The sequence below is a fragment of the Scyliorhinus canicula genome, chromosome 23 (assembly GCF_902713615.1).
Source record: "Scyliorhinus canicula chromosome 23, sScyCan1.1, whole genome shotgun sequence".
Classification (NCBI taxonomy): Eukaryota; Metazoa; Chordata; class Chondrichthyes; order Carcharhiniformes; family Scyliorhinidae; genus Scyliorhinus; species Scyliorhinus canicula.
The window spans coordinates 5,154,578-5,166,873 of record NC_052168.1 but is presented as its reverse complement, the minus strand read 5'-3'; the positions used below and the strand labels follow the sequence as shown (position 1 = coordinate 5,166,873).

Genomic DNA, 12,296 nt, shown 5'->3' with positions numbered 1-12,296 from the left:
GACCACAGTGCTAGCCCACTCTGCCCTGTCCCCCAGACCACAGTGCTAGCCCACTCTGCCCTGCCCCCCCAGACCACAGTGCTAGCCCACTGTGCCCTGCCCCCCCCCAGACCACAGTGCTAGCCCACTCTGCCCTGCCCCCCCCATACCACAGTGCTAGCCCACTCTGCCCTAGCCCCCCCCCTCAAGACCACAGGCGCTAGCCCACTCTGCCAGTGTCCCATACCACAGTGCTAGCCCACTCTGCCCTGGTCCCTCAGACCACAATGCTAGCCCACACTGCCCTGGTCCCCATACCAACAGTGGAGCTATCCACCTCTGCCCTGGTCCCCCTACCACAAATGCTAGCCACTCTGCTCTGGCCCTGGTCCCTCAGACCACAATGCTAGTGCCCAACTCTGCCCCGGTCCCCATACCCAGTGCTAGCCCCTCTCATCTCGGCCCCGGTCCCCATGCCAAGATGCGTAGCCAACTTGGCCCTGGTCCCTCAGACACAGTGCTAGCCCACTCTGCCCTGGTCCCCATACCACAATGCTAGCCCACTCTGCCCCGGTCCCCATGCCACAATGCTAGCCCACTTGGCCTGGTCCCTCAGACCACAGTGCTAGCCCACTCTGCCCCGGTCTCCATTCCACAATGCTAGCCCACTATGCCCCGGTCCCCATACCCCAGTGCTAGCCCACTCTGCCCTCGTCCCCATACCGCAATGCTAGCCCACTCTACCCTGGTCCCAATACCCCAGTGCTAGCCCACTCTGCCCTGGTCCCCGTACCACAGTGCTAGCCCACTCTGCCTTGGTCCCCATACCACAATGCTAGCCCACTCTGCCCCAGTCCCCATACCACAGCGCTAGCCCACTCTGCCCTGGTCCCCCAGACCACAATGCTAGCCCACTCTGCCCTGGTCCCCATACCACAGTGCTAGCCCACTCTGCCCTGGTCCCCATACCACAATGCTAGCCCACTCTGCCCTGGTCCCCCATACCACAGTGCTAGCCCACTCTGCCCTGGTCCCCCATACCACAGTGCTAGCCCACTCTGCCCTGCTCCCCCCCAGACCACAATGCTAGCCCACTCTGCCCTGGTCCCCCATACCACAGTGCTAGCCCACTCTGCCCTGGTCCCCCATACCACAATGCTAGCCCACTCTGCCCTGCTCCCCCCCAGACCACAGTGCTAGCCCACTCTGCCCTGGTCCCCATACCACAATGCTAGCCCACTCTGCCCTGGTCCCCATACCACAGTGCTAGCCCACTCTGCCCCGGTCTCCATTCCACAATGCTAGCCCACTCTGCCCCAGTCCCCATACCACAGTGCTAGCCCACTCTGCCCTGGTCCCTATACCACAGTGCTAGCCCACTCTGCCCCGGTCCCCATACCACAGTGCTAGCCCACTCTGCCCCGGTACCCATACCGCAATGCTAGCCCACTCTGCCCCGGTCCCCATACCACAGTGCTAGCCCACTCTGCCCTGGTCCCCATACCACAATGCTAGCCCACTCTGCCCTGGTCCCTATACCACAGTGCTAGCCCACTCTGCCCCGGTCTCCATTCCACAATGCTAGCCCACTCTGCCCCAGTCCCCATACCACAGTGCTAGCCACTCTGCCCTGGTCCCTATACCACAGTGCTAGCCCACTCTGCCCCGGTCCCCATACCACAGTGCTAGCCCACTCTGCCCTGGTCCCCCATACCACAATGCTAGCCCACTCTGCCCCGGTACCCATACCGCAATGCTAGCCCACTCTGCCCCGGTCCCCATACCACAGTGCTAGCCCACTCTGCCCTTGTCCCCATACCACAGTGCTAGCCCACTCTGCCCCTGGTCCCATACCACAGTGTTAGCCCACTCTGCCCTGGTCCCCGTACCACAGTGCTAGCCCACTCTGCCCTGGTCCCCATACCACAGTGCTAGCCCACTCTGCCCTGGTCCCCATACCACAGTGCTAGCCCACTCTGCCCTGGTCCCCATACCACAATGCTAGCCCACTCTGCCCTGGTCCCCATACCACAGTGCTAGCCCACTCTGCCCTGGTCCCCATACCACAATGCTAGCCCACTCTGCCCTGGTCCCCATACCGCAGCGCTAGCCCACTCTGCCCTGGTCCCCATACCACAATGCTAGCCCACTCTGCCCTGGTCCCCATACCACAGCGCTAGCCCACTCTGCCCTGGTCCCCATACCACAATGCTAGCCCACTCTGCCCTGCCCCCCCAGACCACAGCGCTAGCCCACTCTGCCCTGGTCCCCATACCACAATGCTAGCCCACTCTGCCCTGGTCCCCATACCACAGTGTTAGCCCACTCTGCCCCGGTCCCCATACCACAGTGCTAGCCCACTCTGCCCTAGTCCCCATACCACAATGCTAGTCCACTCTGCCCTGGTCCCGATACCACAGTGCTAGCCCACTCTGCCCTGGTCCCCATACCACAGTGCTAGCCCACTCTGCCCTGGTCCCCCCATACCACAGCGCTAGCCCACTCTGTCCTGGTCCCCATACCACAATGCTAGCCCACTCTGCCCCGGTACCCATACCGCAATGCTAGCCCACTCTGCCCTGGTTCCCCATACCACAGTGCTAGCCCACTCTGCCCTGGTCCCCATACCACAGTGCTAGCCCACTCTGCCCTGTCCCCATACCACAATGCTAGCCCACTCTGCCCTTGTCCCCATACCACAGTGCTAGCCCACTCTGCCCTGGTCCCCATACCACAATGCTAGCCGACTCTGCCCTGGTCCCCATACCACAGTGCTAGCCCACTCTGCCCTGGTCCCCATACCACAGTGCTAGCCCACTCTGCCCCAGTCCCCATACCACAATGCTAGCCCACTCTACCCTGGTCCCCATACCACAGTGCTAGCCCACTCTGCCCCAGTCCCCATACCACAGTGCTAGCCCACTCTGCCCTGGTCCCATACCACAATGCTAGCCCACTCTGCCCTGGTCCCCAGACCACAGTGCTAGCCCACTCTGCCCTGGTCCCCATACCACAGTGCTAGCCCACTCTGCCCCGGTCCCCCATACCACAATGCTAGCCCACTCTGCCCCGGTCCCCCATACCGCAATGCTAGCCCACTCTGCCCTGGTCCCCATACCACAGTGCTAGTCCACTCTGCCCTGGTTCCCCCCATACCACAATGCTAGCCCACTCTGCCCTGGTCCCCATACCACAGTGCTAGCCCACTCTGCCCTGGTCCCCCATACCACAGCGCTAGCCCACTCTGCCCTGGTCCCCATACCACAGTGCTAGCCCACTCTGCCCTGGTCCCCATACCACAATGCTAGCCCACTCTGCCCTGGTCCCCATACCACAGCGCTAGCCCACTCTGCCCTGGTCCCCATACCACAGTGCTAGTCCACTCTGCCCTGGTCCCCCCATACCACAATGCTAGCCCACTCTGCCCTGGTCCCCATACCACAGTGCTAGCCCACTCTGCCCTGGTCCCTCAGACCACAATGCTAGCCCACTCTGCCCTGGTCCCCCATACCACAATGCTAGCCCACTCTGCCCTGGTCCCCATACCACAATGCTAGCCCACTCTGCCTATGGTCCCCCCCAGACCACAGTGCTAGCCCACTCTGCCCCGGTCCCCCATACCACAGTGCTAGCCCACTCTGCCCTGGTCCCCCATACCACATGCTAGCCCACTCTGCCCTGGTCCCTCAGACCACAATGCTAGCCCACTCTGCCCTGGTCCCCATGCCACAATGCTAGCCCACTCTGCCGGTCCCCATACCACAGTGCTAGCCCACTCAGCCCTGGTCCCCCCATACCACAGTGCTAGCCCACTCTGCTCTGGTCCCCATACCACAGTGCTAGCCCACTCTGCCCCGGTCCCCATACCACAGTGCTAGCCCGCTCTGCCCTGGTCCCCATACCACAGTGCTAGCCCACTCTGCCCTGCCCCCCATACCACAATGCTAGCCCACTCTGCCCCGGTCCCCATACCACAGTGCTAGCCCACTCAGCCCTGGTCCCCCCATACCACAGTGCTAGCCCACTCTGCTCTGGTCCCCATACCACAGTGCTAGCCCACTCTGCCCTGGTCCCCCATACCACAGTGCTAGCCCACTCTGCCCTGGTCCCCGTACCACAATGCTAGCCCACTCTGCCCTGGTCCCCATACCACAATGCTAGCCCGCTCTGCCCTGGTCCCCATACCACAGTGCTAGCCCACTCTGCCCTGCCCCCCCCCCCCCAGACCACAGTGCTAGCCCACTCTGCCCTGGTCCCCCCCCCCCCCCCCATACCACAGTGCTAGCCCACTGCCCTGGTTCCCCCAGACCACAGTGCTAGCCCACTCTGCCCTGGTCCCCATACCACAATGCTAGCCCACTCTGCCCTGGTCCCCATACCACAGTGCTAGCCCACTCTTCCCTGGTCCCCATACCACAATGCTAGCCCACTCTGCCCTGGTCCCCATACCACAGTGCTAGCCCACTCTGCCCTGGTCCCCCATACCACAATGCTAGCCCACTCTGCCCTGGTCCCCCCATACCACAATGCTAGCCCACTCTGCCCTGGTCCCCATACCATAATGCTAGCCCACTCTGGCCTGGACCCCCAGACCACAATGCTAGCCCACTCTGCCCTGGACCCCCAGACCACAGTGCTAGCCTACTCTGTAAACAAGTATGATCAGAGTAGACAGAATCAGGCCACTGCTCAGTGCCAGTGCCTTTTATCCCTGGCAGCCTCGACCTCCCCCCCCCCCCCCCCCCCGCCCCCCCCCCCCCACCCCCCCCACCTCCTCCCCACCACCCCCTCATCTCACCCCATTGAAATAATTCTCTCCTTTCTCCCTGGCTGCTGTTGTCCCCCCCTGTAAATGCATCAATGTTATTTGTCCACATTCACTCCCTGCGGGAGTGAGTTCCAGGTCCCCGCTACTCTCTGAGGCACAAAGATCCTCCGGAGTCCATTCCCTGTTGAACAGAGCGGTGACTAACACAGATTGACAACCCCGGCTCTCTCAGACCAGCCTCGCCAGCAGCAGGATGGATATTATCTCCTGGATTCTAACGGAGCTCCAATGGGTGGCCCATGTTCTCGCTGCTGAAGGAAGGTGCCCCCACCCCCCCGGTCTCTGGCATTTTAATTTGGTGGGAAAGTGGATTTACCCCCCCCCCCTACATGCCAGTCAGTAAGTGGGGGCAGGTAGCCTGTCTGTGGGGATGGCAATGGGATTAGAAAGGTGTGCGTTAGTGAGTTAACGAGTGAGTGAGTGTGTGAGTGAGAGAGTGTGTTAATCAGTGAGTGAGTGTGTTAATCAGTGAGTGAGTGAGTGAGTGAGTGTGTTAATCAGTGAGTGAGTGAGTTCATGAGTGAGTGAGTTAATGAGTGAGTTAGTGAGTGAGTGAGAGAGTGTGTTAATCAGTGAGTGAGTGAGTGAGTGAGTGAGTTAACGAGTGAGTGAGAGAGTGTGTTAATCAGTGAGTGAGTGAGTGAGTGTGTTAATCAGTGAGTGAGTTCATGAGTGAGTGAGTTAATGAGTGAGTTAGTGAGTGAGTGAGAGAGTGTGTTAATCAGTGAGTGAGTGAGTGAGAGAGTGTGTTAATCAGTGAGTGAGTGAGAGAGTGTGTTAATCAGTGAGTGAGTGAGTTCATGAGTGAGTGAGTTAATGAGTGAGTTAGTGAGTTAATGAATGAGTGAGAAGTGAGTTAATGAGTGAGTGAGTTAATGAGTGAGTGAGTTAATGAGTGAGTGAGTTAATGGATGAGTGAGTTAGTGAGTTAATGAGTGAATTAATGAGTGAGTGAGTTCATGAGTGAGTGAGTTAATGAGTGAATTAATGAGTGAGTGAGTTCATGAGTGAGTGAGTTAATGAGTGAGTGATTTAATGAGTGAGTGGGTTAATGAGTGAGTGGGTTAATGAGTGAGTGGGTGGGTTAATGAGTGAGTGAGTGAGTGGGTTAATAAGTGAGTGGGTTAATAAGTGAGTGGGTAATGAGTGAGTGAGTTAATGTGTGAGTGGGTTAATATGAGTGGGTTAACGTGTGGGTGGGTTAATGAGTGAGTGGGTTAATGAGTGGGTTAATGTGTGAGTGGCTTAATGGGTGAGTGGGTTAATGAGTGAGTGAGTTAATGAGTGAATGAGTGAGTGCGTTAATCAGTGAGTGAGTTAATGTGAGTGACTGATTGAGTTAATCAATGTGTGAGTGGGTTAATGTGTGCATGGGTTAATGAGTGAGTGAGTAGGTTTATCAGTGAGTGAGTTAATGTGAGTGACTGATTGAGTTAATCAATGAGTGAGTGGGTTAATGAGTGAGTGAGAAGGGGCAGAACGATGGTGCAGTGGTTAGCACTGCTGCCTCATGGCGCCGAGGTCCCAAGTTCGATCCCAGCCCCGGGTCACTGTCCGTGTGGAGTTTTCACATTCTCCCCGTGTCTGCATGGGTTTCACCCCCACAACCCAAAGATGTGCTTGGCCACACTAAATTGCTCCTTAATTGGAAAAAATGAGTTGGGTACTCTAAAGTTATTTTTTTAAAATGAGTGAGTGAGTGGGTTCCTGAGTGAGTGAGTTACTCAGTGAGTGAGTGAGTTACTCAGTGAGTGAGTGAGTTTCTCAGTGAGTGAGTTACTCAGTGAGTGAGTTACTCAGTGAGTGAGTTACTCAGTGAGTGAGTGAGTTTCTCAGTGAGTGAGTTACTCAGTGAGTGAGTGAGTTACTCAGTGAGTGAGTGGGTTAGTGAGTGAGTGAGTTACTCGGTGAGTGAGTAAGTTACTCAGTGAGTGAGTTACTCAGTGAGTGAGTGAGTGTTACTCAGTGAGTGAGTGATTGAGTGAGTGAGTTACTCAATCAGTGAGTGAGTTAATCAGTGAGTGAGTTAATGAGTGAGTGAGTGAGTTACTCAGTGAGTGAGTTACTCAGTGAGTGAGTGAGTTACTCAGTGAGTGAGTTACTCAGTGAGTGAGTGAGTTACTCAGTGAGTGAGTGAGTTACTCAGTGAGTCAGTTACTCAATGAGTGAGTGGGTTACTCAGTAAGTGAGTTACTCAGGGAGTGAGTGAGTTACTCAGTGAGTGAGTTACTCAGTGAGTGAGTGAGTTACTCAGTGAGTGAGTTACTCAGGGAGTGAGTTACTCAGTGAGTGAGTTACTCAGTGAGTGAGTGAGTTACTCAGTGAGTGAGTTACTCAGTGAGTGAGTGAGTTACTCAGTGAGTGAGTTACTCAGTGAGTGAGTGAGTTACTCAGTGAGTGAGTTACTCAGTGAGTGAGTTACTCGGTGAGTGAGTGAGTTACTCAGTGAGTGAGTTACTCAGTGAGTGAGTGAGTTACTCAGTGAGTGAGTGAGTTACTCAGTGAGTGAGTTACTCAGTGAGTGGGTGAGTTACTCAGTGAGTGAGTTACTCAGTGAGTGAGTGCGTTACGCAGTGAGTGAGTTACTTGGTGAGTGAGTGAGTTACTCGGTGAGTGAGTGAGTTACTCAGTGAGTGAGTTACTCAGTGAGTGAGTTACTCAGTGAGTGAGTGAGTTACTCAGTGAGTGAGTTACTCAGTGAGTGAGTGAGTTACTCAGTGAGTGAGTTACTCAGTGAGTGAGTTACTCGGTGAGTGAGTGAGTTACTCAGTGAGTGAGTTACTCAGTGAGTGAGTGAGTTACTCAGTGAGTGAGTGAGTTACTCAGTGAGTGAGTTACTCAGTGAGTGGGTGAGTTACTCAGTGAGTGAGTTACTCAGTGAGTGAGTGCGTTACGCAGTGAGTGAGTTACTTGGTGAGTGAGTGAGTTACTCGGTGAGTGAGTGAGTTACTCAGTGAGTGAGTTACTCAGTGAGTGAGTTACTCAGTGAGTGAGTGAGTTACTCAGTGAGTGAGTTACTCAGTGAGTGAGTTACTCAGTGAGTGAGTGAGTTACTCAGTGAGTGAGTTACTCAGTGAGTGAGTTACTCGGTGAGTGAGTGAGTTACTCAGTGAGTGAGTGAGTTATTCAGTGAGTGAGTTACTCAGTGAGTGAGTGAGTTATTCAGTGAGTGAGTGAGTTACTCAGTGAGTGAGTGAGTTACTCAGTGAGTGAGTTACTCAGTGAGTGAGTTACTGTGAGTGAGTGAGTTACTCAGTGAGTGAGTTACTCAGTGAGTGAGTGAGTTACTCAGTGAGTGAGTGAGTTACTCAGTGAGTGAGTTACTCAGTGAGTGAGTGAGTTACTCAGTGAGTGAGTTACTCAGTGAGTGAGTCACTGTGAGTGAGTGAGTTACTCAGTGAGTGAGTTACTCAGTGAGTGAGTGAGTTACTCAGTGAGTGAGTGAGTTACTCAGTGAGTGAGTTACTCAGTGAGTGAGTTATTCGGTGAGTGAGTTACTCAGTGAGTGAGTGCGTTACTCAGTGAGTGAGTGAGTTACTCAGTGAGTGAGTTACTCAGTGAGTGAGTGAGTTACTCAGTGAGTGTGTTACTCAGTGAGTGAGTTACTCAGTGAGTGAGTTACTCAGTGAGTGAGTGAGTTACTCAGTGAGTGAGTGAGTTACTCAGTGAGTGAGTTATTCAGTGAGTGAGTTACTCAGTGAGTGAGTTACTCAGTGAGTGAGTGAGTTACTCAGTGAGTGAGTTACTCAGTGAGTGAGTGAGTTACTCAGTGAGTGAGTTACTCAGTGAGTGAGTGCGAGACTCAGTGAGTGAGTTACTCAGTGAGTGAGTGAGTTACTCAGTGAGTGAGTTACTCAGTGAGTAAGTGAGTTACTCAGTGAGTGAGTTACTCAGTGAGTGAGTTACTCAGTGAGTGAGTGAGTTACTCAGTGAGTGAGTTACTCAGTGAGTGAGTGAGTTACTCAGTGAGTGGGTTACTCGGTGAGTGAGTGAGTTACTCAGTGAGTGAGTTACTCAGTGAGTGAGTGAGTTACTCAGTGAGTGAGTTACTCAGTGAGTGAGTGAGTTACTCAGTGAGTGAGTGAGTTACTCAGTGAGTGAGTTACTCAGTGAGTGAGTGAGTTACTCAGTGAGTGAGTTACTCAGTGAGTGAGTTACTCAGTGAGTGAGTGAGTTACTCAGTGAGTGAGTTACTCAGTGAGTGTGAGTTACTCAGTGAGTGAGTTACTCAGTGAGTGAGTTACTCAGTGAGTGAGTGAGTTACTCAGTGAGTGAGTTACTCAGTGAGTGAGTTATTCAGTGAGTGAGTGAGTTACTCAGTGAGTGAGTTACTCAGTGAGTGAGTTACTCAGTGAGTGAGTGAGTTACTCAGTGAGTGAGTGAGTTACTCAGTGAGTGAGGTGCAGTGTGTAGGGGGGGGGTGGAATAGCTGCACCCCCCCCCCCTCCCCTCTCTCTGCATTCCGCTATGAGGAGTGAGGGATCTATCCCCCTCCCCTCCACCTGAGTTGGTGGAATATGCTGCCGCTGTGATAATCCCGGGGCAGAAATGCTGCCGCTGCTAAAATTCTTGCCGCAACCTCCCGTTCTGCAACGGCTCAGTCCTGCCCCCTGCCGGCCCGCGGCCGAATTGAAATGCGTCTTCTGCAACCTCCCCCCCCCCCCCCCCCAAAAAAACCCAATCTACATCTGCAATTGCAGGGGTTGGTTTGCTCTACCTGGAGAGGGGCTTTATCCCGCATACCTCAACTCCACCTGTCCCCTTTCCAGACTCGCTGCTCTCCCCAAGTTTCCCTCCTCTCCCTGCCCCTCTCCCCTCTTTCAGGTCCCATTCATTCTAACGCCTGCAAACAATTCCTCGTCCTGCCTTTCATTCTGCCCAACTTTTAACCCGTTCCTCCCCTTGTATCTTCACTCCGAAATTTCAGGTGCAATCTTGCCCAGTTAATGCCATGAATTCCTGCATCTGCAGAGGAAGTGGGTCTATTTCCCCCCCCCCCCCCCCCTCTCTCTCTCTGGGTCTGACTTTATTCCATCATTTTCCTCTCTTTCCCTTCCAATCCAGGACCCCAAAATAGATGGGGGGGGGGGGGGGGAATTGAAGATTATTCAGTATAAGAAGACAACAATGGATTTGAAACCCATTGTGAAATGACACAAACACACACACACACATAAACACAAACACGTTACCCTGGCAGCTTTGGAAGAGTAGGGGTCCTCGAAGAGAGCCCACACCTTGGGCTGGAGTTTTTTCCACCAGCCCAGTTTCCTGTTGCAATCCTCCTGAACACACAGCCTCTTGAGGTCACCGTCCTCCTCGGGCTCGGGCTCCGGGCTCTCGAAGCTGTCCAGCGCCTCCTCGGCGTCCCGGTGCTGCCGGTAGTTCATCCAGCAACATGCCTCCACGTCCGTCTCGTCGATGCCCCAGAAGGCCAACTCTTCCTCGAACAGAGGACCGCACACGTCGGCCGGGCAGTGCAGCTTGCCCGTCCTGTAGTAGTTCAGCACATAGGCGAAGACGGAGGGGTGCCTGTCGAAGAAGAACTCGTCCGTCTTGGGGTCGTAGTCAAAGTTGCTAAAGGCATCTGGCTCGGTGAGCCAGGAGAGTCTGGTCCCCGGTAAGGTCTTCAGGGTGCTCCTATAAGTCTCATGCCTGATGCCTCCAACATTGATGACAATCTTGTCGCTCTCTTCGTTCCTGCCCATATCTCCTTTCAAACATGACTTGGAAGGAGGTTTGCTTCCCGACTTTCTCCCACGGAAAGAGGACACGCAAACTGAACTTATCATATGGGATTTTTTTTTGCCTGGGTGTCAGTTTCCCTCCCCCACCCCCACCCCCCCTCCACCCACCCACCCACCCCCTCCCAACCCCCCCAACCACAGCACGTGTCCCCTCTTCGAATCGCCGATGCAGATGGAGTCAGGTGTCCCTTCTCATTGCCTTATTTATCCCTCCCTCCTCCACTTTCTCCCTCCCTCTTTTCCTCTCCCTCTCTCTCTCTCTCTCTTTCTCTCTGTAGATGCTGAGAGATGAGACTTGGGTTTGGTGGCTGTTGAGAGAGAGAGGGAGAGAGAGAGAGATTGTGGATAGCGAGGATCTGCGTTGCAGCTTGAAGTCAACTGTTTTGGGGGGAATGAGAGAGAGAGAGAGAGAAAGAGAGAGAAGGAGAGCGATTGACCAACACAAGAGGAGGTTGGATGCTTAAAGTGCTTTGTCCTTTTTGGTTGCTGTTCACGAAGCAAAAGTTTCCTGGACCTTCTTGCCTCTTCTTTTTGTTTTTCCTCCTGAAAACCTGCAGCCAACAAAGGGGAAAAGAAAGGTGAACTTGATTTGATTTCGAGTGAGATCTTATTCCTTTATGACAAGAGTGGGTGAATAGCTCTCTGTGTGTCCAAATCTGGATTGGTTTATTTATATTTACAATCTCTGCATGCATGGGCTGAGCTTAAAAAGTCACACATTGTGACAGATGGGGAGATGGCAAAGATCAACAAACCTTCAAGTCTCGAAACAATGTCAATTGCAATGTTATCAGTAAATGTTGCCAGTGATAGAGGGCTGGAGGGAGAGACGGGAGGGGGGGGGGGGTGGAGGCAGGGGGGGGGGGGGGGGGTCTCTCCTCACCTCACTGGAGAGATCAGTTAATTAATTTTCTTTTAATGTCGTGGCTTCTGATTTTTTGGGGTTGTTTTGCATTTGTGAAATTTGGAGAGCTGAATAAGGGACTAGGAGGCAATAAGCGCCGGAAACCTCTTATTGCGGTTCCCTCGCGTCAGCACTTCCAAATTTGCAAAGCCAGCAAAAGGAGCAGCATTGCAGCAAAATTTTTTAAAAACACTAAAAAAAAATGTTTTTCATTTTGCATTAATTTCCAACGATTTTGTCTGGACGATTTGGCATAGTCGACGTTTATTGCTGCGTTTTATAAAGGGTTTGAGCATTATAGCTTCATCAAATACATGTTTTATTTATACATTCACACTCCGGTCACTGACAATTTTTTTCTTAAATCCTCGTTAACCTTTTGAACTAGCAGAGTCTGCTGAGCTAAACATGTCCCTTTTCTTTTTTTTATTAATTAGACAGAATGCTGTGGCGAGGGGACCAATTTCTGTGCAAAAATAGTTGGGTTTTTTGGGTCTCCATTGAGTTTTCTGTGTGCAGGCGGTCCTGTGTTTTGCAGGTCAGTGTAGTCCTGATGTTGGCAATTGGAAATGTGACGAGAGGATATTTTGGAAGGTTTTCTCATTGGGGTTAGGAGGGGGTAGCGAGGATTTACTGGACCCTGCAAAGCAGCCCCTGCTTCTTAGTCATGAAAAAAAAGCGCTGGGGGAATAGTTCTCTACACTCCACCCCCCACCCCCCCAGTCAAATTAAATGGTGATGGGAAATGATTTCAGGGATAACATCAGCGTCAGTGTCCTGCCGGCTTATAGTGAGTGACTGGAGTGAGTGAGAGAGAGACTGTGACATTCTGTGTGTG

General features: G+C 53.3%; 1 protein-coding gene across 2 annotated transcripts in view; it reads right to left on the bottom strand.

The window, feature by feature from the left end:
- Positions 1-10,627, bottom strand: part of LOC119956367 (potassium voltage-gated channel subfamily C member 1-like) — an 87,500-nt gene extending 76,873 nt beyond the window's left edge. For both annotated transcript variants that reach the window (XM_038783530.1, XM_038783529.1), the window contains exon 1: positions 10,000-10,627. In XM_038783530.1, the coding sequence (XP_038639458.1) occupies positions 10,000-10,599 (600 nt within the window). In that variant the 5' untranslated portion in view covers positions 10,600-10,627. The remainder of the gene's footprint in view (positions 1-9,999) is intronic.
- Positions 10,628-12,296: the final 1,669 nt, after the last annotated feature.